This window comes from Oncorhynchus gorbuscha, linkage group LG08 (genome assembly GCF_021184085.1).
Source record: "Oncorhynchus gorbuscha isolate QuinsamMale2020 ecotype Even-year linkage group LG08, OgorEven_v1.0, whole genome shotgun sequence".
NCBI classification, from domain to species: Eukaryota; Metazoa; Chordata; class Actinopteri; order Salmoniformes; family Salmonidae; genus Oncorhynchus; species Oncorhynchus gorbuscha.
In genome coordinates, this window is record NC_060180.1 from 66,943,362 (window position 1) to 66,965,746 (window position 22,385).

Below are 22,385 nucleotides of genomic sequence, written 5' to 3' on the forward strand. Positions count from 1 at the left end.
AGCAGCAGAGAGGAGAGGAATGGAGAGGAGAGGAATGGAGAGGAGAGGAATGGAGAGGAGCAGAGAGCAGCGGAGAGGAGAGGAATGGAGAGGAGCAGAGAGCAGCGGAGAGGAGGGGAATGGAGAGGAGCAGAGAGCAGCGGAGAGGAGAGGAATGGAGAGGAGAGGAGAGGAATGGAGAGGAGCAGAGAGCAGCGGAGAGGAGAGGAGAGGAATGGAGAGGAGCAGAGAGCAGCGCAGAGGAGAGGAATGGAGAGGAGAGGAATGGAGAGGAGCAGAGAGCAGCGCAGAGGAATGGAGAGGAGAGGAATGGAGAGGAATGGAGAGGAGGGGAGCAGAGAGCAGCGCAGAGGAATGGAGAGGAGAGGAATGGAGAGGAATGGAGAGGAGCAGAGAGCAGCGCAGAGGAGAGGAATGGAGAGGAGAGGAATGGAGAGGAGAGGAGAGGAGCAGAGAGCAGCGCAGAGGAGAGGAATGGAGAGGAGAGGAATGGAGAGGAGAAAGTGGGGAATGGAAGGGAAAATAAAAGAATGGGGTGAAGTGAGGAACAAAACAAAAACAGCATGAGGAAAATGAAGAAGGAGGAGAGGAGAAAGTACAGTAGAAAACGAAGAAGGAGGAGAGGAGAAAGTACAGTAGAAAACGAAGAAGGAGGAGAGGAGAAAGTACAGTAGAAAACGAAAAAAGAGGAGAGAAGAATTAAGAAATAAGGCCCATGGGGGTGTGGTATATGGCCAATATATTATGGCTAAGGGCTGTTCTCAGGCACGACGCAACGCAGAGTACCTGGATACAGCTCTTACCCGTGGTATATTGGTCATGTACCACAAACCCCAGAGGTGCCTTATTGCTATTATAAACTGGTTACCAATGTAAATAGAGCAGTAAAAAGACATGTTGTGTTATACCCGTGGTATATGGTCTGATATGCCACGGCTTTCAGCCAATCGGCACTCAGGGTTCGAACCACCCAGTTTATAATGTTGCATATGTGACAGAGGAAGAAAAATGCCATCCTTGCTTTGGATCCCTCTGAGAGACACAGAAGCCGGATGTTGACTTCTCACCAGTGTGTCCCCCTCGTCCTCGTGGTGGAGCAGAGGCTGTCGCAGCCTCTGGGTGATGTGACTGTGGGTAGCAGAGCCCTGGAAGAGCAAAGCACTGAACTTGATGAAGGAGAACTCCTCATCCTCATCATTGTACTCCACCACTGGTAGTTCCACTGGTACTGGTGCTGGTGCAGGAGTTGGTTCAGTCCGAGCTAGTACTGGTACTGGTACTTGTACTACTACCGGAGCTGGGGTTTCTACTGGGCTCTCATCTCGACTCTCCTCTCGGCTCTCCTCAGTCACCTCTGGGATTGTTCGCGTTCTCTCCAAGTCCTGAGGATGGATAGGGAGAGTGCAGTTGTATACTCAGTTAGATACTTTCTTCTTGGAGTTGGAGAGAATAGTATAATATTATAATGCTTCTTCAATGAGAAGAGAAGATTAGCTGGATATGGTCATTCTGTTAGCAGTGTTCATCACTGAGGTATTAAGACATATAAGACTACAGCAAATGGAAACCTATGTTAACATGACATTAAGATACACCATTGGTTGTGAGCATCACCTCAAAGCCCTCTGGAGCCGGGCCCTCCCGCCCTCCTACTGACACTTTGTGGGGCAGGAATTCAAACATTGTTTCCACCATTTCCTGCTCACTGACTGGCTCTGGCTCGGCAGCAGCCTGTTGTGATTGGCTGAGGACCTCCTCTAGCCTCCGCTGGAGCTCTGCGGCTGTCTGCTCTCTCGCCTCCCGCTCCCGGGCTGATAGGAATGCCTAACACAGACACACACACAGATATATTGAATTTGCACACAGGTGGCAAAACAGGCTTGCAATCACACACACACACTTTTCTCAAATGTCAGAACTCACATCTGTCCTCATCTTGTTGGTGGTCTTCCTAGCCAGCATGCCTCTGGTGTGTGCCTGGAGGACAGTCACAGCTTCTCTCTTGCTCTTATAACTCTTCTTGGCCAGGTACCCGCGCACCTGGGACTGCAGAGTGACGGCTGCCGCCAGCTCCTTCAGGTAATGCAGCCGGGATAGACGACCACGGATCGTAGACTGCAGACGCTGAAAGCCGCGCTGGAGCTAGTCGAACGAGACGGAGAGGAGGATCGATTATGTTTGTAGAAGGTAAATGTGAGCAGCAGAGAGAAAACCTAAAGATATGTTAAAAGCTGATCCAGCCTATAAAAAAAGAAAATGAGAAAATCTCTATCAGCAATGACCTAGCACTCCTTAGCTAGGGCATTTGATCAATATCACCTCAGTTTGTCTACAAACGTGTATCTGAGTTGACTCCTTACCAGTGTTGTGGTGTAGTGAACTATATGTAGTTCAACTAGTAATTTAATATCATTTTGCTGTAGCTTAGACTCAATTCAAATATTAGTAGTGTTTTCAGTATTTAATTACTTTTTTACCATGTAGTGGTGTAGCTAAATACTAGAACTTCACACTCATTTTTTGGCAAAAAGAGGAGAAAATATTGGTAAAGTAGACAAGAATTGTCTTTCTTTTTCGGCAGTAGACCTCCCTAATTGCCACTTGAAAATGAGCCAGTGACTTACCTTTCTATATTGATTCTTGTCTTTGTAACCTCTCCAATGCTTCTGTATCACCACAGTGGCTCTCCTTTTCTTTACAAAGCTCTTCCTACAAGAGGAATACATTTCAACAAAACATCAATAGTGCAGACTGTAAGAACTACTGTATTAAAACAATAGTAACAACTGTATGTAACTCTGTGGTAAACCTTTAGATTGGGGTATTAGAGAGAATAACAGATAAACCCATGTCAGTGACCACTGCCAGTGTGTTATTTAAAATATATATATATATATTTCACCTTTATTTAACCAGGTAGGCAAGTTGAGAACGGGTTCTCATTTACAATTGCGACATGGCCAAGATAAAGCAAAGCAGTTCGACAGATACAACAACACAGAGTTATACATGGAGTAAAACAAACATACAGTCAATAATACAGTAGAAAAATAAGTCTATATACAATGTGAGCAAATGAGGTGAGATAAGGGAGGTGAAGGCAAAACAAAGGCCATGGTGGTGAAGTAAATACAATATAGCAAGTAAAACACTGGAACTGTAGATTTGCAGTGGAAGAATGTGCAAAGTAGAGATATAAATAATGGGATGCAAAGGAGCAAAATAAATAAATAAATAAATATAGTAGGAGGAGAGGTAGTTTGGGCTAAATTATAGATGGGCTATGTATAGGTGCAGTCATCTGTGAGCTGCTATGACAGATGGTTCTTAAAGCTAGTGAGGGAGATAAGTGTTTCCAGTTTCAGAGATTTTTGTAGTTCGTTCCAGTCATTAGCAGCAGAGAACTGGAAGGAGAGGCGGCCAAAGGAATAATTTGTTTTGGGGGTGACCAGAGAGATATACCTGCTGGAGCGTGTGCTACAGGTGGGTGCTGCAATGGTGACCAGCGAGCTGAGATAAGGGGGGACTTTACCTAGCAGGGTCTTGGAGTATGAAGCGAGGGCCAGCCAACAAGGGTGTAAAGGTCGCAGTGGTGGGTAGTGTATGGGGCTTTGGTGCCAAAACGGATGGCACTGTGAGAGACTGCATCCAATTTATTGAGTAAGGTATTGGAGGCTATTTTTTAAATGACATCGGCGAAGTCGAGGATCGGTAGGATGGTCAGGTTTTCAAGGGTATGTTTGGCAGCATGAGTGAAGGATGCTTTGTTGTGAAATAGTAAGCCAATTCTAGATTTAACTTTGGATTGGAGATGTTTGATTTGAGTCTGGAAGGAGAGTTTACAGTCTAACCAGACACCTAGGTATTTGTAGTTGTCCACATATTCTAAGTCAGAGCCGTCCAGAGTAGTGATGATGGACGGGCAGGCAAGTGGAGGCAGCGATCGTTTGAAGAGCACGCATCTAGTTTTACTTGTATTTAAGAGCAATTGGAGGCCACGGAAGGAGAGTTGTATGGTGTTGAAGCTCGTCTGGAGGGTTGTTAACTTCTTTAAGGTATAGGGGGCAGCATTTTCACTTTTTGATAAATAGCGTGCCCAATTTCAACTTCCTGCTACTCATGTCAAGAATATAAGATATGCATATCATTAGCTTGGTTAGAAAACACTCTGAAGTTTCTAAAACTGTTTGAATCATGTCTGTGAGTATAACAGAACTTATGTAGCAGGCAAAACCCTGAGGACTAACCGTTCAGATGTTCTTTTTTTAGGTCTCTGTCTGTCAGTGAGTTCTCATTGGGAAACGATATTTCTTAGGCACTTGTTTTCAATTCCTACCACTTCCACTGGATGTCACCAGTCTTTGGAATTTGGTTGAGGTTATTTCTTTGTGCAATGAAGAAGTACGGCCATCTAGGAAATGGGTAACACTGTTGAGAGTTGCGAAAGACTTGAAAAGTAGTGTTAGTTTCCTCTCATCCTCTATTGAAAACAGATAGACCCGTCTTAAATTTGATCGATTATTAACGTTTAAAAATACCTAAAGTTGTATTACAAAAGTAGTTTGAAATGTTTTGGCAAAGTTTACAGGGAACTTTTGAGATATTTTGTAGTGACATTACGCAATTTGGAAGCTGTTTTTTTCTGGATCAAACGTGCCAAATAAATGGACATTTTGGATATATATGGATGGAATTAATCGAACAAAAGGACCAATTGTGATGTTTATGGGACATATTGGAGTGCCAACAAAAGAAGCTTGTCAAAGGTAAGGCATGTTTGATATTTTATTTCTGCATTTTGTGTAGTGCCTGCAGGGTTAAAATATGCTACTCTCTTTGTTTACTGTTGTGCTATTATCAGATAATAGCTTCTTATGCTAAAGCCTTTTTAAAATCAGACATGTTGGCTGGATTCACAACGAGTGTAGCTTTAATTTAGTATCTTACATGTGTGATTTAATGAAAGTTCGATTTTTATATCATTTTATTTGAAGTTTCTGCGCTGCATTTTCCCTGGCTTTTGGCCAAGTGGGACGCAAGCGTCCCCTATACCATAAGAAGTTAACACAGTGTCCAATGAAGGGCCAGAAGTATACAGAATAGTGTCGTCTGTGTAGAGTTGGATCAGAGACTCACCAGCAGCAAGAGTGACATCATTGATGAATACAGAGAAGAGAGTCGATCCAAGAATTGAACCCTGTGGCACCCCCATAGAGACTGCCAGAGGCCCGGACAACAGGCTTGGTTTGACACACTGAACTATCAGAGAATTATTTATATATTATTAAGTAGTTGGTGAACCAGGCAAGGCAATCATTTGAGAAACCAAGGCTATCGAGTCTGCTGATGAGGATGTGGTGATTGACAGAGTCGAAAGCCTTGGCCAGGTCAATGAGTACAGCTGCACAGTATTGTTTCTTATCGATGGCGATTAAGATATAGTTTAGGACCTTGAGCATGGCTGAGGTGCACCCATGACCAGCTCTGAAACCAGATTGCATAGCGGAGAAGGTATGGTGGGATTCGAAATGGTCGGTAATCTGTTTGTTGACTTGTCTTTCAAAGACCTTAGAAAGGCAGGGTAGGATAGATATAGGTCTGTAGAAGTTTGGGTCAAGAGTGTCCCCCCTTTAAAGAGGGGGATGACCGCAGCTGCTTTGCAATCTTTGGGAATCTCAGACGACACGAAAGAGAGGTTGAACAGGCTAGTAATAGGGGTTGCAACAATTTCGGCAGATAATTTTAGAAAGAAAGGCTCCAGATTGTCTAGCCCGGCTGATTTGTAGGGATCCAGATTTTGTAGCTCTTTCAGAACATCAGCTGACTGGATTTGGGAGAAGGAGAAATGGGGAAGGCTTGGGCAAGTTGCTGTGGGGGGGGTGCAGTGTTATTGACCGCGGCAGGGGTAGCCAGGTGGACAGCATGGCCAGCCATAGAAAAATGCTTATTGAAATTCTCAATTATAGTGGATTTATCGGTGGTGACAGTGTTTCCTATCCTCAGTGTAGTGGGCAGCTGGGAGGAGGTGTTCTTATACTCCATGGACTTTACAGTGTCTCAGGACTTTTTTGAGTTTGTGTTGCAGGAAGCAAATTTCTGCTTGAAAAAGCTAGCCTTGGCTTTTCTAACTGCCTGTGTATATTGGTTTCTAGCTTCCCTGAAAAGTTGTATGTCACGGGGGCTGTTCGATGCTAATGCAGAACGCCATAGGATGTTTTTGTGTTGGTTAAGGGCAGTCAGGTCTGGAGAGAACCAAGGGCTATATCTGTTCCTGGTTCTAAATTTCTTGAATGGGGCATGCTTATTTAAGATGGTGAGGAAGGCATTTAAAAAAATAACCAGGCATCCTCTACTGATGGGAATAGGTCAATATCCTTCCAGGTCGATTAGAAAGGCCTGCTCGCTGAAGTGTTTCAGGGAGCGTTTGACAGTGATGAGTGGATGTCATTTGACCGCTGACCCATTACGGATGCAGGCAATGAGGCAGTGATCACTGAGATCTTGGTTGAAAACCGCAGAGGTGTATTTAGAGGGCAAGTTGGTTAGGATGATATCTATGAGGGTGCCCATGTTTACGGCTTTGGGGTGGTACCTGGTAGGTTCCTTGATCATTTGTGTGAGATTGAGGGCATCAAGCTTAGCTTGTAGGATGGCTAGGGTGTTAAGCATGTTCCAGTTTAGGTCGACTAGCAGCACGAGCTCTGAAGATAGATGAGGGGCAATCAGTTCACATATGGTGTCCAGAGCACAGCTGGGGCAGAGGGTGGTCTATAGCAGGCGGCAACGGTGAGAGACTTGCTTTTAGAGAGGTAGATTTTTAAAAGTAGAAGTTAAAATGGTTTGGGTACAGACCTGGATAGTAGGACAGAACTCTTCTATGTAATGTCAACATCCCAAACATTACAACATCCCAAACATTGAAGTCCCTGTGTTAGGTATGTCGCATGCCATTTTATATCCTGTGTGTCTCAGTGTTCCTCATTTACCTGTCTCTGTGGCCAAGAATGACCCTCTGGATGATGAGGGCTTTCCTGTTGAGCTCTCTCTCTCTTTCCCACTCCAGTAGGGAGTCATGGGCATCCTGAATGGGAAGAGGGGGGAGACAGGTTACAGAGGATTAATCTGGACCTTTTCAAAAACTTAGACCAACATCATTGTAACATATTCTAATTGCTTTAAGTGACATTTGGTATTCCATCACTGCTGTTACAACATGACCAATGCTTGTGGTTGTCTAGTGTGGTAGGCCTTAACTTAGCTAAAACTTAGTCAAAACTATTTTAAGCCGTAATGTGGACACCACCCAGCCGGGGATGGATATGGCTTGAAAACGTACCTCAATCCAGGGATGGAAGATGACGCGGTACTCCTGGTTATGCCATTATCCGAACAGACAAATGGAGAAGATTGAAATACTGCTAGTCTCTGCTAGCCTTTGGTTTAGTCTCTGCTAGCCTTTGGTTTAGTCTCTGCTAGCCTTTGGTTTAGTCTCTGCTAGCCTTTGGTTTAGTCTCTGCTAGCCTTTGGTTTAGTCTCGCTAGCTTTTGGTTTAGTCTCTGCTAGCCTTTGGTTTAGTCTCACTAGCCTAGCATGAGGATGAAAAAGGGCCATTTAATTCAAAACTAGGAATCTTCTCCATTTGTCAGTTTGGATACTGGCATAACTAGGAGTACAGTGTCATATCCCACCCCTGAATTGAGGTACGTTTTCAAGCCATATCCCTCCCCGGCTGGGTGGTGTCCACATTACGGCTTAGAATAATTTTGACTTGGACGGGAAAATCTAGGTTTAACTGCACCTTTAGGAAGATCTTAGTCGTGCCAATCTTCCAGTCATTATGTCCTGTGATCACGGCCTTGCAAATGGCAATACAGCAGACTGATGCTGACTCCTGGGTTAGGAGAGAGAGGAGGATATTGGGAACCATAAACATAAAACTAAAAGCAACGACAACTTTGGAGATTTGAATGCTAACAAATGTCATTATCTCTGTCATCTTTATCATCATCATCATCATCATCATCATATTCTAAATAATAATGTCTTACAGTTTTGGGGTCACAGACGGTTGTCTTTAGGAGTACTCTGTACCGCTGCAGAAATTGCTTGAACGTGTGACGGATTGGATATCCCAGTTTCCGGATTCTGATGGTATCAATCATTCCAGAATACCGCAGCTGACGTATGCACAGGTCTCTGTCAAAACACTGAGGAAGACAGGGACATTCATACGCTTGTTTTAGTAGAGTGGAGTGCACTGTAGAATGGAAAAAGGGGACTTCAGTGGAATTGTAAAATGTTTATGGTGTGAAACCTCCATTCTACCTAAATCACATTTTTTCTGTTTTGTGTGAGTTTGACCTTCTATGATTGTGATATTGCACCATCAATGAATCATGTCTCGCTGTATCTGGCCCAGTGCTACAAATGGCTGTCTTGTTCACCTTGGATTTCTTGTTGTCATTGGGCTTGAAGCAGCGGATAAAGTGTGGCTGGCAGATGGACAAGGCCTTCATGAGGGAGTCGAGGGACTGGCGGAACTGACCGCTCAGCGTGGACACCTGTTTCCTGCCGTCCGTCTGGGCCGCCTTTGGGGAGAAAGATCACAATGTCATCTGTGTGGAATTTTGGACCGTTGTCAGTGACCATATATATAGGAAAACCATGTGGAGAAACTGGAATTCCCCCAGTGCAATACTTTTTAGATGACCCCAAATCTAACCATTGGATGTTACCAAAGCACAGATTACTTGATGAATAATGGATAGAAAATGTATGAAAAATTAATAATACTGCTAAACTACATGACATACGGAAACCCATTGCTTTTGTTTTTGGTGAATATATACTGAACAAAAATATAAACATAACATGTAAAGTGTTGTGAGTGAAGTGAAGTTAAGCTTTTAAATTATGTATGACGCTTCTATTTTCATGAATGTTTAATATTACAATTTTTGTTTTTCAATTTCATGCTCTGCAATTTCACCGTTGTTTCGTTGCTGTCCCGCTAGCGGTTCATGCGCCAAAAGAGGTTAAACATGTACACCTTGTGCTGGGGACAATTAAAGGCCACTCTAACATTTGCAGTTTTGTCACACAACATAATGCCACAGATGTCTCAAGTTTTGAGGGTATGCAGACTCCAGGAATGTCCACCAGATCTGATGCCAGAGAATTGAATGTTCATTTGTCTACCATATTCCCCCTCCAACATCGTTTTAGATAATTTGGCAGTACGTCCAACCGGCCTCACAACTACAGACAACGTGTAACCACCCCAGCCCAGGAGCTCCACGTCCAGCTTCTTCACCTGCGGGATCATCTAAGACCAGCCCCCCTGACAGCTGATGAAACTGTGGGTTTGCACAACCAATTAATTTCTGTACAAACTGTCAAAAATCGTCTCAGGGAAGCTCATCTGCGTGCCCGCCGTCCTCACCAGGGTGTTTATCTGACTGCAGTTCGGCGTCATAACCAACTTCAGTGAGCAAATGCTCACCTTCGATGGCCACTGGCATGCTGGAGAAGTGTATATGGCAGACAGCCTCTATGGCGTTGTGTGGGTGAGCGTTTTGCTGATGTCAATGTTGTGAACAGAGTGCCCCATGGTGGCGGTGGGGTTATGGTATGGGCAGGCATCAGCTACGGACAATGAACACAATTGCATTTTATAGATGGACATTTGAATGCACAGAGATACTGTGACGAGACACGGAGGCCCATTGTCACGCCATTCATCCGCCACCATCACCATGTTTCAGCATGATAATGCATGGCCCCATGTCACAAGGATCTGTACACAATTCCCGGAAGCTGAAAATGTCCCAGCCTGCGTACTCACCAGACATGTCACCTATTGACCATGTTTGGGATGCTCTGTATCGACCTGTACAACAGCATGTTCCAGTTCCTGCCAATATCCAGCAACTTCGCACAACCATTGAAAGGGAGTGGGACAACATTCTACAGACCACAATCAACAGCCTAATAAACTCTATGTGAAGGAGATGTACCTCTCTGCATGAGGCAAATGGTGGTCACACCAGATACTAACTGGTTTTCTGATCCAAGCCCCTAACTCTTTTAAAGTATCTGTTACCAACAGATGCATATCGGTACTCCTATTCATGTGAAATCCATAGATTAGGGCCTAAGTTATTTATTTCAATTGACTGATTTCCTTATATGATTTGTAACTCAGTAAAATCTTTTAAATTGTTGCATGTTGCGTTTTATTTTTTTGTTCAGCGTAGCTAACGGGAGTTGGATATTCAGAATCCAAATAATAACAGCAGCTACAAACCCGTAGAGAGCTCTTGGGTGTCATAACGACCCTGTTGTTGCTGGCAGGGTTCTTCACGACATTAGCACTGAGCTGCGTCTCAAAGATCTGCCTCAGCAGCTTGTTGGTTGTCGTGTCAATCATCTTGATAATGTCAGAGCTGAGAGTATCTCTGTTCTTCTCCAGGAATCCTGAATGAAAAACATACAGGATCAAATGGTGAGTAAAAAAACACATATTCCTGTGTCCCAGCAAATCAACTAATATTTTATGTGATCCCTTTTTCTTCTGGTTACCTCTTGAGTCGTAGTAAACAATGCCAGCAAAATGGCGGATCCCAAACTGCATGTCGTGGGTGTTCTTAGACGGAATGTAGATGTTGCACTTGGCATGAACCTGGTTCATCTTGTTCAACATGGTGACATCTGTGCCCTGGAAGAAACATTCAAGGTCGTCACAAACCTCACCAATTCAGATTGCCTCCACAGCAGGGTTTATTAGAGACATTTGAGATAGTTTACCTTGGGAAAGTGGCTCTCCTCATCAATCAGAGCCAACACATTGAGGGGCTTCCCAACCAGGAGATCAAGGGTTTGCGTGTTGTCATTGAAGGTGATGTTTTTCCAGACAATGTCCTCCTTAGTGTACTCCTCCTGCTCCAGCTTGAACACATGACGCACGAAGAACTGCTGCAGCTGCTCATTGGCAAAGTTGATGCACAGCTGTTCAAAGCTGTGAAAAAAGCATGTGGAAAAGGCTTGTGTTATTGACCAGTTGGTTACATAGGATCGGAGAGAGAGCATGAAGGACATACAAGCCTGTATTTAACTACCTATGTGTCGACTGTCGCAAACAACAAGGGAAATTAGTATTTGATATTGACTGGAATACCTGTTTGAGGCAAAGTTCTCAAACCCAAAGATGTCCAGCAAGCCAATGGAGTTTCGGACGTATTTGGGACTGTTGGTGGGAGTCTTATGGATGACACTGTTGATTCTCCCAACAATCCAGATAAATAGTTTACCATATATTGCCTGAAGAAATCATGACACAAACAACACACATACTCATGAATAGAATATGGACCAAAACCTAGAGCGTTTAACTCAACAATCAAGTAAATCGTGCACTGATGACAATGGAAGACTCGGGTTACGTCCATTCACCCACGGATCTTAAGGATTAAGGCTTATGTGCCTTTGTGAATATGTATGTTGTCTTCCCTCTTCTTTCAGGAGGTAGCCTACTGTATATCTTTCCTTGGCACCTTCAAACAGGTGTGGCATCATTACCTTCACGAAGGCGTCCCTGCAGTCGGCTGCCTGTTCAGAGCTGAGGGGTTTGGATACTCGCTCTCTGTTGGTCATGAAGGAGCGGTAAGTCAAGCTCACACCCAGAGACGCAGGCTGCACCTGTAAGGAAGATATGAAGATATATGTATATCATGTAAACTGTACTGTATATTCATAATATGTTATTAAAAAACATCCCAGAAGAAAATGTCATGGCAACAAATATGCCTACCTCCAGCAATTTGGCTGCAATTGTAAAGTGATCCGATGAACTGACATCAGAGCTCTCCATGTTATCCAAGATGGAGGCTGTAAGGCAAATAACAAAAGAAAACTTGGTCAATCAGAGCTTTCAACATAACAAAAAAACAATAACAACAACAAAAACACATCAACATTCAAGTATTTTAGGATCTCAAGAAATATGGCCATTTGGGTTGGGGAGGATTGGGTGAGGACAAGGCCCAGGTCATATTCCCCAAGAACACACTCAGACATCAGGTCATAGACCCAGAGAGGACTCCACCTTCGAAGCTGACATTGCCCAGGTGGAGTAGTGCAGCAAGCAGCTTGAGGATATCCCAGCAGTGGGTCTCGGTAAACGTGAGGATCTTCAGAGCCGTGCGGATACGGGTGTAGTCCTTAGCATCGTCACGTCCATCGCAGACAATACAGTCCCCCTTTAGAACACAGGGTCTAAGGTTATACAGTTTCCTTCAAAAAGTATTCAATCCCCTTGACTTACTTCACATTTTGTTGTGTAATAACTTACATTTAAAATGGATTAAATTGAGATTTTGTTTCACTATAACTTTAATGTCGAAGTGGAATTATGTTTTTAGAATTGTTTACAAATTAATTAAAAAAGGAAATGCTGACAGTTGATGAGTCAAAAAGTATTCAATCCCCTTGACTTACTTCATATTTTGTTGTGTTATAACCTACATTTAAAATGGATTAAATTGAGATTTTGTTTCACTGGCCTACACACAATACCCTATAATGTCAAAGTGGAATTATGTTTTTAGAAATGTTTACAAATGAATTAAAAAAGGAAATGCTGACATTTCATGAGTCAATAAGTATTCAATCTCTTTGTTGTGGCAAGCCTAAATAATTTCAGGAGTAAAAATGTGCTTAACAAGTTACACGATAAGTTGCAAAGACTCTCTCTGTGGGCAATAATAGTGTTTAACATGATGTTTGAATGACTACCTCATCTCTGTACCCTGCACATATAATTATCTATAATGTCCCTCAGTCGAGCAGTGAATGTCAAACACAGACTCAACCACAAACACCAGGGAGGTTATTGGGAACCTATTGGTAGATGGGTACAATGAATCTATTATTATTTGCACTTCGGATGGTGTATCAATACACACAGTCACTACAAAGATACAGGTTTCTATCCTAACTCAGTTGCCGGAGATGAAGGAAACCGCTCAGTAATTTCACCATGAGGCCAATGGTGACTTTAAAACAGTTACACAGTTTAATGGCTTTGAACAACATAGTAGTTACTCCACAATACTAACTAAATGACAGAGAGAAAAGAAGGAAGCCTGTACAGAATACAAATATTCCAAAACATGCATCCTGTTTGCAATAAAGCACTGAAGTAAAACTACAAAATGAGCTTCATGTCCTGAACACAAAGTGTTGTGTTAGGTGCAAATCCAACAAACTACATCACTACCACTCTTCATATTTTCAAGCATGGTTGTGGCTGTATCATGTTATGGGTATGCTTGTCATCGGCAAGAACTAGGGAATTTTTGTTGGATAAAAATAAACAGAATAGAGCTAATCCTAGAGGAAATCCTGGTTCAGTCTGCTTTCCAACAGACACCGGAAGACAAATTCACCTTTCAGCAGGACAACAACCTAAAACACAAGGCCAAATATACACTGGAGTTGCTTACCAAGACATCATTAAATATTCCTGAGTGGTCTAGTTAAAGTTTTGAATTAAATCGGCTTGAAAATCTATGGCAAGACTTGAAAATGGCTGTCTGCAATGATCAAGAACCAACTTAACGAAGCTTGAAGATTTTTTAAAAAGGATCATGTGCAATTATTGTACAATCCAGGTGTGCAAAACTCTTAGAGACTTACCCAGAAAGACACAAAGCTGTAATCGCTGCCAAAGGTGATTCTAACATGTATTGACTCAGGGGTGTGAAAATGTATGTTAATGAGATATTTCTGTATTTAATTTTCAATAAATTTGCCCAAAGTTCTAAAAATAAAAGTATGTATTCACTTTGTCAATATGGGGTATTGTGTGTATATGGGCAAGGAAAACAACCACAATTTAATCCATTTTGAATTCAAGCTGTAACACAAGAAAATGTGGAATAAGTGAAGGGGTATGAATACTTTCTGAAGGCACTGTAAATCAAAACTAGACGTTGAACTGACGTCTGTGCCCAGTGGACAGTTACTTAGTTGTACCCAGTAAAAATGTAATGTATTAATGAGCTAGATGTATAAATGTGAGTAGGAAAACCTGTAAGTGGTCGTGTTGTAGCAGTCTAGTGATATTACCCTCTTGAGGTAGTTGAATTCAGAGGCATCTCCCAAACACAGATTTTTTTTCTGTTCTGTTGTCATCCCCGTTAACATGCAGTAGAATATGTGGTAGTTCCGTTCCTCCATGGCCTAGGGTTAGTTAGTAAAAATTATAACAGTAGTGTTGCATATATTAATATATCAAAATCTCATGACATTAAAACTTTTTGCCTTGATACTGGAAAATCCAACAATGAATTTTGTCCTCTTCCAAGTACGGACACAATTTTTTAAATCTTAAATTAGACAAACCTGTTGTTTACCAGAGATAGTTTAGATGGTTTTGGAATCAATTCCCTTTATGAGGCAATTAGCTTTGATATTACCTCATGTTCTACATGTTATTAAAATATATTGCCTTTGCTGCCCTACCTGATGGCAGACACGAGACTTCTCCAGTAAGTACTGTTCCAGTCGAGCCCCTTCGATGACGCCATCTTTGTTGAAGAAGATTTCCACGTATTTCCCAAAGCGACTGGAGTTGTCGTTGCGAATTGTTTTGGCATTCCCAAATGCTGGGGGAACGCAGGAATAGGAAGGTTGTCATGAGTAACAACACTTACGATAGTGTGTGTGTCTGTGTAAAAACACACAGACCCCTCTTAGTCTCATGTGTGTGTGTGTATGTGTGTGCATGTGTCCGTGTGTGTGTCCGTGTGTGAGAGAGAGCAAGAGAGAGAGACACAGAGAGACATAGATAGAGAGACAGAGGGGGGCATAGAGAGAGTGAAAGAGAGGGAGAGAGATGTACTGTAGGGAAAATATTTGAATCAGTACAGAGCCTACCTTCTAGTATAGGGTTAGCCTCCAGTATCTGCTGCTCTATCCAGGAGTGCTGTCCACTTACTGCAGCCAGGAACTGAAGTACCAGCTTGGTACTCTCAGTCTTCCCTGCACCCGACTCCCCACTGACAGAGAAAAGAGAGAGACAGTCCAACAGTTATTGGATTTCAGGTGTATATCCAGTGTAAATGTCAATGTAAAAAGTAGGACTGAACCCCTCCAAAGAGCATCTTCAACTAAAATACAATTTTAAAAGCACATTCCACAATAACAATAATAAAAAAGTGACACTTCTGCTTTGGTTTCCTACTGCTCAACCGAATGACTTGAGTGTCTGATAAGTGGAATGCTGCCAGTCTAACCTGATGATACAGCACTGGTCTCGGTTGTGGCGGCGCATGTTGAAGTAGCAGGTATCTGCGATGGCAAAGACGTGTGGGGGTAGTTCTCCCAGCCTACGCCCGTGGTACAGCCTCACCTGGTCGGCGTTGTAGAGAGGAAGCTCCTGGTAAGGGTTGACTGCCACCAGCACAGAGCCTGTGTAGGTCTGTGCGCAAGACATTAACAGAGGTTTAGGCTTGCGCAGCCCACTTTTTGGGGGGGCACCACATTAATAATTCTGTGAACGTCTTTCATGAATCTTTCATATTTTTCTGCTTGTTTCCAACATAAACTAAATAGTCCAACATCCATAGCATAGAACGGGTCTGAATGTACAGCAAGCATGTGTAGGAGTGGTGATGGGTGTATTGGTACGGAGATGGGTTACGCTTCAAAAGATTCAAAACATCAAGACCAAACCTTTTATTGTTACACCAAGCGTTATGGGTAGTGTAGTACAATAGGGGACTCACATAGATAATGCCTTGTCTGTGTCGGACCAGCAGGTTCCTGAGGAGCCCGGCCTCGTTGAGGTCCCCCAGGCGGATCATGTCGTCCACCCCCTCCACCGAGGTGGGGTGCATCACCCTTATGGAGTCCTCCTTCTGGGAGAGCTTGTGTTCCTGGGAACAATACAGGGACAATACACATAATTTTAGGCACAGATTGACATCAATTTTAATTTTATTTTTTATTTTTTACCTTTATTTAACTAGGCAAGTCAGTTAATTAAGAACCAATTCTTATTTTCAATGACGGCCTGGATTCAATACCTGATTTGTTCGATATCTTAAATTGATTATTCCCTAAAGTGATTGATTTATATCTTGAGCTAATTTGAGACCAGCAGTACATTAAAATACCAGAGTCATACAATTCAATACAATACAAGTATAATGAAGTACCACGGTCACCTTTCCTTCATCGTCCACCAGGAGCTGGTGTCCAGTGTCGGTCACTTTGACCCGGGCTCCGATGGGCACCCCGGTACCAGAGTCCACCCACACCCACTCACCCTGGGAGCAAGAAGCTTAGTGGTTCAGGATCATACATTTGAAAAAACGCAGATTTTGCCCTTACATTCACAGGCTTGTTACCCTATTGAAAAATAAAGGATAGTGTGCAAAGACCTATTGCAAGAAACTCCATCACACTGGTGACCGTAGGATCATTGTGTAAGATCTAATAAATTGTTTGTGGAGCATCTAAGATTGCCAGTGTGCTAAAGCTTACAATTCAACATAGGTATTTTCTAGCACAGATCTGTTTACACTGTCTTCCCAACTCCATGACAATGACCATAGGAGATTTAAGAGATGACCGTAAGGCGCTACAGAGGGTAGTGTGAACGGCCCAGTACATCACTGGGGCAAAGCTTCCTGCCATCCAGGACCTATATAATAGGCGGTGTCAGAGGAAAGCCCATAAAATTGTCAGAGACTCCAGTCATGCAAGTCATAGACTGTTTTCTCTGCTACCGCACACGGCAAGCGGTACCGGAGGGCCAAGTCTAGGACCGACGCCATACACTGCAAACAGATTTGATACCAAAATAGGGATTTTCCCATTTCAAGCCATTTTCTGAATTGAATGGCAATGGCATTGTCCCAAACCCCTAGATAGATCACATTCAGACATAATGCCAGAGAGAATTCCTTGTCCGGTATCAAATTTGTTTGCACTGTATAGTCATCTCCTATGGTCATTTTCAGGCCCAAAGGTGTTGGAATGACTAGGCAATGGAAGTGCTGATCACATAACACTATTCTATTTCAAAAACCTTTATAACCAAAGGATGGCATCCGGGTTACATTGATCAAATAGTCAACATAGATCATATCGAGGAGCTTACCTTTCTCAACATCACCATGATAGAACCCTCCTATTTCCTAAATTCAAGAAACAAGAAAGACACAAGTCATGCATTTTTTCAAGAAATATATGTGGATTGTATAATGTAAACCGGGAGATACTGTGATCTCAATGTCTGTGATCTCCATTTTGTAAGAAAAGATTCCAATGGTGATTATATGGAGATAATGGTGCTCAATAACTACAATCATCCATTCTAACAACATATTATACAAGACGAACGATACAGAACTCAAGACCTTTTTTCACCTTCTAGAAGGACAGCTGAAATGACAGCAAATCGTTACTCTACATTCAGCCTACCCACTGGGCACACACTGGTTGAAGCAATGTTGTTTTTGCGTCAGTTCAATTCAATTACATTGAACCAACGTGGAATAGATATAGAATTGATGTTTGTACCCAGTGGGTAATGGCTATTGCCACATTTCATAACTCCACAAAAAAATACCACAAAAACACACATCTGCCAACTTACTCGTAGCAACTCAGGTGATGGTCCTCATTGAAATCCCAGTTCTTCAGTTAGTCCTGTACAGTAGATGTGGAGCTCATATGTTTGTTAGATGCTGTTAACACAACCCTACCAGGATAGCACAAGGAACGAGGAAACGACTGAAACTCCTGGCCCTGACACATCTCCTTTATGGCACTTTGACTTTGACCTGTCATGTTGCAGACTCACTGCTCAAGAAGACCGGAGCAAAGTCGGCTCCTACCCACTCACTCTCCTAGTGCGTTTTGGACCAATACGCCCTTCAATTCTGGGCCTGCTTCCAGACGTTAACCTGTAACCTAAATAATCCATATCAAAATCCACAAATTGAATCACAGAACATGTTAGAAAGAGCTGGGAGCTCTTATGAAACTATAGTAGTGCTTTTTGGACCTATGTTAATGGCAGCAGACACTGGTCTGGTTTCTGTATTGATACAAAATCAAATAACATTTTATTGGTTGCATACAAATATTTAGCAGATGTTATGGCGCCGGTAGACATGGTCGCCCTGTTCATGGAGCGACCGACGCCATCTTACTACAGTAATGGTAGTAAGATGACCGTAAGGCGCTACAGAGGGTAGTGTGAACGGCCCAGTACATCACTGGGGCAAAGCTTCCTGCCATCCAGGACCTATATAATAGGCAGTGTCAGTGGAAAGCCCATAAAATTGTCAGAGACTCCAGTCATGCAAGTCATAGACTGTTTTCTCTGCTACCGCACACGGCAAGCGGTACCGGAGGGCCAAGTCTAGGACCAAAAGGCTCCTCAAATGTTTTTACCCCTAAGAAGGTGAACAATTCATAATCGCCCCCCCCTCCCCTCTTGTACACTGCTGCTACTCGCTGTTTGTTTGTTACCTATGCATAGTCACTTCGCCCCCACCTACATGGACACATTACCTCAACTAGTCTGTACCGGTGCCCCCTGTATATAACCTCCACAATGACTCCGTACTGGTGCCCCCTGTATATAACCTCAAACTGACTCCGTACCGTACCCCCTGTATATAACCTCCACACTGACTCTGTACCGGTGCCCCCTGTATATAACCTCCACACTGACTCCGTACCGGTGCCCCCTGTATATAACCTCCAAACTGACTCCGTACCGTACCCCCTGTATATAACCTCCACACTGACTCCGTACCGGTGCCCCCTGTATATAACCTCCACACTGACTCCGTACCGGTGCCCCCTGTATATAACCTCCAAACTGACTCCGTACCGGTACCCCCTGTATATAACCTCCACACTGACTCTGTACCGGTGCCCCCTGTATATAACCTCCACACTGACTCTGTACCGGTGCCCCTGTATATAACCTCCACACTGACTCCCCCTGTATATAACCTCCAAACTGACTCCGCCCCCCCCTGTATATAACCTCCACACTGACTCTGTACCGGTGCCCCCTGTATATAACCTCCAAACTGACTCCGTACCGGTACCCCCTGTATATAACCTCCACACTGACTCTGTACCGGTGCCCCCTGTATATAACCTCCACACTGACTCTGTACCGGTGCCCCCTGTATATAACCTCCACACTGACTCGGTACCGGTGCCCCCTGTATATAACCTCCACACTGACTCTGTACCGGTGCCCCCTGTATATAACCTCCACACTGACTCTGTACCGGTGCCCCCTGTATATAACCTCCACACTGACTCTGTACCGGTGCCCCCTGTATATAACCTCCACACTGACTCTGTACCGGTGCCCCCTGTATATAACCTCCACACTGACTCTGTACCGGTGCCCCCTGTATATAACCTCCACACTGACTCTGTACCGGTGCCCCCTGTATATAACCTCCACTGACTGACTGCCCCTGTATATAACCTCCACACTGACTCGTGCCCCCCCTGTATATAACCTCCACACTGACTCTGTACCGGTGCCCCCTGTATATAACCTCCACACTGACTCTGTACCGGTGCCCCCTGTATATAACCTCCACACTGACTCTGTACCGGTGCCCCCTGTATATAACCTCCACACTGACTCTGTACCGGTGCCCCCTGTATATAACCTCCACACTGACTCTGTACCGGTGCCCCCTGTATATAACCTCCACACTGACTCTGTACCGGTGCCCCCTGTATATAACCTCCACACTGACTCTGTACCCCCCCTGTATATAACCTCCACACTGACTCTGTACCGGTGCCCCCTGTATATAACCTCCACACTGACTCTGTACCGGTGCCCCCTGTATATAACCTCCACACTGACTCTGTACCGGTGCCCCCTGTATATAACCTCCACACTGACTCAGTACCGGTACCCCCTGTATATAACCTCCACACTGACTCGGTACCGGTGCCCCCTGTATATAACCTCCACACTGACTCTGTACCGGTGCCCCCTGTATATAACCTCCACACTGACTCTGTACCGGTGCCCCCTGTATATAACCTCCACACTGACTCTGTACCGGTGCCCCCTGTATTTAGCCTCATTATTCTTATTGTGTTATTTTTTATTATTACTTTTTATTTTAGTCTACTTGGTAAATATTTTCTTCTTCTTGAACTGCACTGTTGGTTAAGGGCTTGTAAGTAAAGCATTTCACGGTAAAGTCTACACTGTTGGTTAAGGGCTTGTAAGTAAAGCATTTCACGGTAAAGTCTACACTGTTGGTTAAGGGCTTGTAAGTAAAGCATTTCACTGTAAAGTCTACACTGTTGGTTAAGGGCTTGTAAGTAAAGCATTTCACGGTAAAGTCTATACTTGTTGTATTCGGCGCATGTGGCAAATAATAATTAATAATTATTAATAATAATAATTTGATTTGATTTAATAAAGTAGTAAATCACTGAGATAGTCATCTTATACAACAGTATTTGGAGATGGACCCCACACCTGCATCACACTGATGATGGAATTCCCTCTAGTTAATAGGACGTGTGCATCACCTCACACACACAAATAGGCATTAGCTGAAAAATAACAAGACATTTGTTTCCTCCAATAAGTTCTGTTCAAAAAAGCAGTTTGTATTCTCTCACCGAGCTACAGCAAACTATACCAAACTGACAATTGAACCCTGTGTTGTTCTGGAACAAGTATTGTTTCCCCATGATTGTAAAATAGTAATTGTTTATTTAAAAAACAGAAATGATATTGAAAAAAAATGGGGTCCTGATTTAAGGGACAATTTCCTTGTGGAAATAGAAGAAGAAAAGTTCTAAACAGTCAAAGTTTGTGTAACCAATTCAGATAAGGAAATCATAAAGGCATATCAGTTTCTCGGATGGCTTATTGGAAACCGTGCCAATCCAAAGGGGAAATGAAGCACACAACTCCCCGTGCCTCTTCTCACTGCCATTACCTTATTTGGTTTGCTGTAACGTGGGATTATGTGAGTTAAGGGTAAGCTGTAATGTTTACAGGACAATAACAATGATATCAGCTGGGTAAAGAACCTTGTCCTTAACAAGATATAGAGTCAATTAGCCAGCGTCAGTCAGTCAGCCAGTCGCTACAGTCAGTCAGCCAGCCAGTCAGTTGCTACAGTCACCCAGCCAGTCAGTCAGCCAGTGGCTACAGTCAGTCAGCCAGCCAGTCGGTACAGCCAGCCAACCAGTCAGTCAGTCAGCCAGTCAGCCAGTCACAGTCAGCAAGCCAGTCAGTCAGCCAGTCGCTACAGTCAGTCAGCCAGCCAGTCAGCCAGCTGCTAAAACCAGCCAGTCAGTCAGCCAGTCGCAACAGTCAGCCGGCAAGTCAGCCAGCCAGTCTGTCAGATAGTCAGCCAGTCACTACAGTCAGCCAGCCAGTCAGTCAGCCAGTTATTACAGTCAGTCAGCCAGCCAGTCAGTCGGTACAGCCAGCCAACCAACCAGTCAGTCAGCCAGCAAGTCAGCCAGCCAGTCAGTCAGATAGTCAGCCAGTTGCTACAGGCAGTCAGCCAGCCAGTCAGTCAGCCAGTCATTAAAGTCAGTCAGCCAGCAGTCAGCCAGTCGCTACAGCCAGCCAGTCAGCGAGATAGTCAGTCAGCCAGTCGCTACAGTCAGTCAGCCAGCCAGTCAGTTAGCCAGTCGCTACAGTCAGCCATTCAGTCAGTCAGCCAGTCACTACAGTGAGCCAGCCAGCCAGTCAGCCAGTCAGTCAGCCAGCCAGCCAGCCAGCTAGTCAGCCAGCCAGTCAGTCAGCTAGTCAGTCAATCAGTCAGTCAATCAGTCAGTCAGTCAGTAAGTCAGCCAGTTAGTCATTACAGTCTGAATAATCTTATCAGGCTCATCTACAGAGAAGTTTCACCAATTTATCTGAGTCATCATCTTTGTATGGCAATTTTAGGGGAGCACAGTGGATATGGTCAATAAATGTGTGCACATGAGCAATGGGACATAGTCAAAACAAATCAGACTGATCATCAGTCGGTGTGAAGGACAGAGGAACTTGGAGCTCTTTCATGGGGTAATGCTTAGATGGGCAATTGATTTGAATAATTTTTTATTCTTTTTCTAATGATGCACTATGCAGAAATCACCCCAGCATTTCCTGGATGCTAAACTAGTTTAAATAGTTTGCCTAATTTCTGATTATGTGACAAAATAAGCAAGTGCAGTGCAGAGAATCATTGTACCATTTAAACCGCTGTAAAATATATTTTCCAAAACCGAAAATATTGTATTTTCAGCTGTTTGAAGCTGGTGTACAAAACTGAAAGTAAAAGATGCAAAAATGAAACTTA

At 43.6% G+C, this 22,385-nt stretch overlaps 1 protein-coding gene across 1 annotated transcript in view; it reads right to left on the bottom strand.

Annotated features, from left to right (window-relative positions):
• LOC124042066 (unconventional myosin-VIIa-like) overlaps positions 1-17,820 on the bottom strand; it is a 34,806-nt gene extending 16,986 nt beyond the window's left edge. The window contains exons 1-23 of the mRNA XM_046360383.1: positions 17,666-17,820; positions 17,168-17,204; positions 16,230-16,331; positions 15,789-15,938; positions 15,297-15,481; positions 14,938-15,059; positions 14,524-14,666; positions 14,128-14,241; positions 12,104-12,257; positions 11,810-11,886; positions 11,578-11,697; positions 11,177-11,319; positions 10,807-11,017; positions 10,582-10,717; positions 10,307-10,476; positions 8,445-8,588; positions 8,049-8,207; positions 7,799-7,891; positions 6,987-7,081; positions 2,625-2,709; positions 1,924-2,142; positions 1,615-1,824; positions 1,068-1,382 (exon numbers count right to left, since the gene is read on the bottom strand). Of these exons, the coding sequence (XP_046216339.1) occupies positions 1,068-1,382; positions 1,615-1,824; positions 1,924-2,142; positions 2,625-2,709; positions 6,987-7,081; positions 7,799-7,891; positions 8,049-8,207; positions 8,445-8,588; positions 10,307-10,476; positions 10,582-10,717; positions 10,807-11,017; positions 11,177-11,319; positions 11,578-11,697; positions 11,810-11,886; positions 12,104-12,257; positions 14,128-14,241; positions 14,524-14,666; positions 14,938-15,059; positions 15,297-15,481; positions 15,789-15,938; positions 16,230-16,331; positions 17,168-17,185 (3,165 nt within the window). The 5' untranslated portion in view covers positions 17,186-17,204; positions 17,666-17,820. The remainder of the gene's footprint in view (positions 1-1,067; positions 1,383-1,614; positions 1,825-1,923; positions 2,143-2,624; positions 2,710-6,986; positions 7,082-7,798; positions 7,892-8,048; positions 8,208-8,444; positions 8,589-10,306; positions 10,477-10,581; positions 10,718-10,806; positions 11,018-11,176; positions 11,320-11,577; positions 11,698-11,809; positions 11,887-12,103; positions 12,258-14,127; positions 14,242-14,523; positions 14,667-14,937; positions 15,060-15,296; positions 15,482-15,788; positions 15,939-16,229; positions 16,332-17,167; positions 17,205-17,665) is intronic.
• Positions 17,821-22,385: the final 4,565 nt, after the last annotated feature.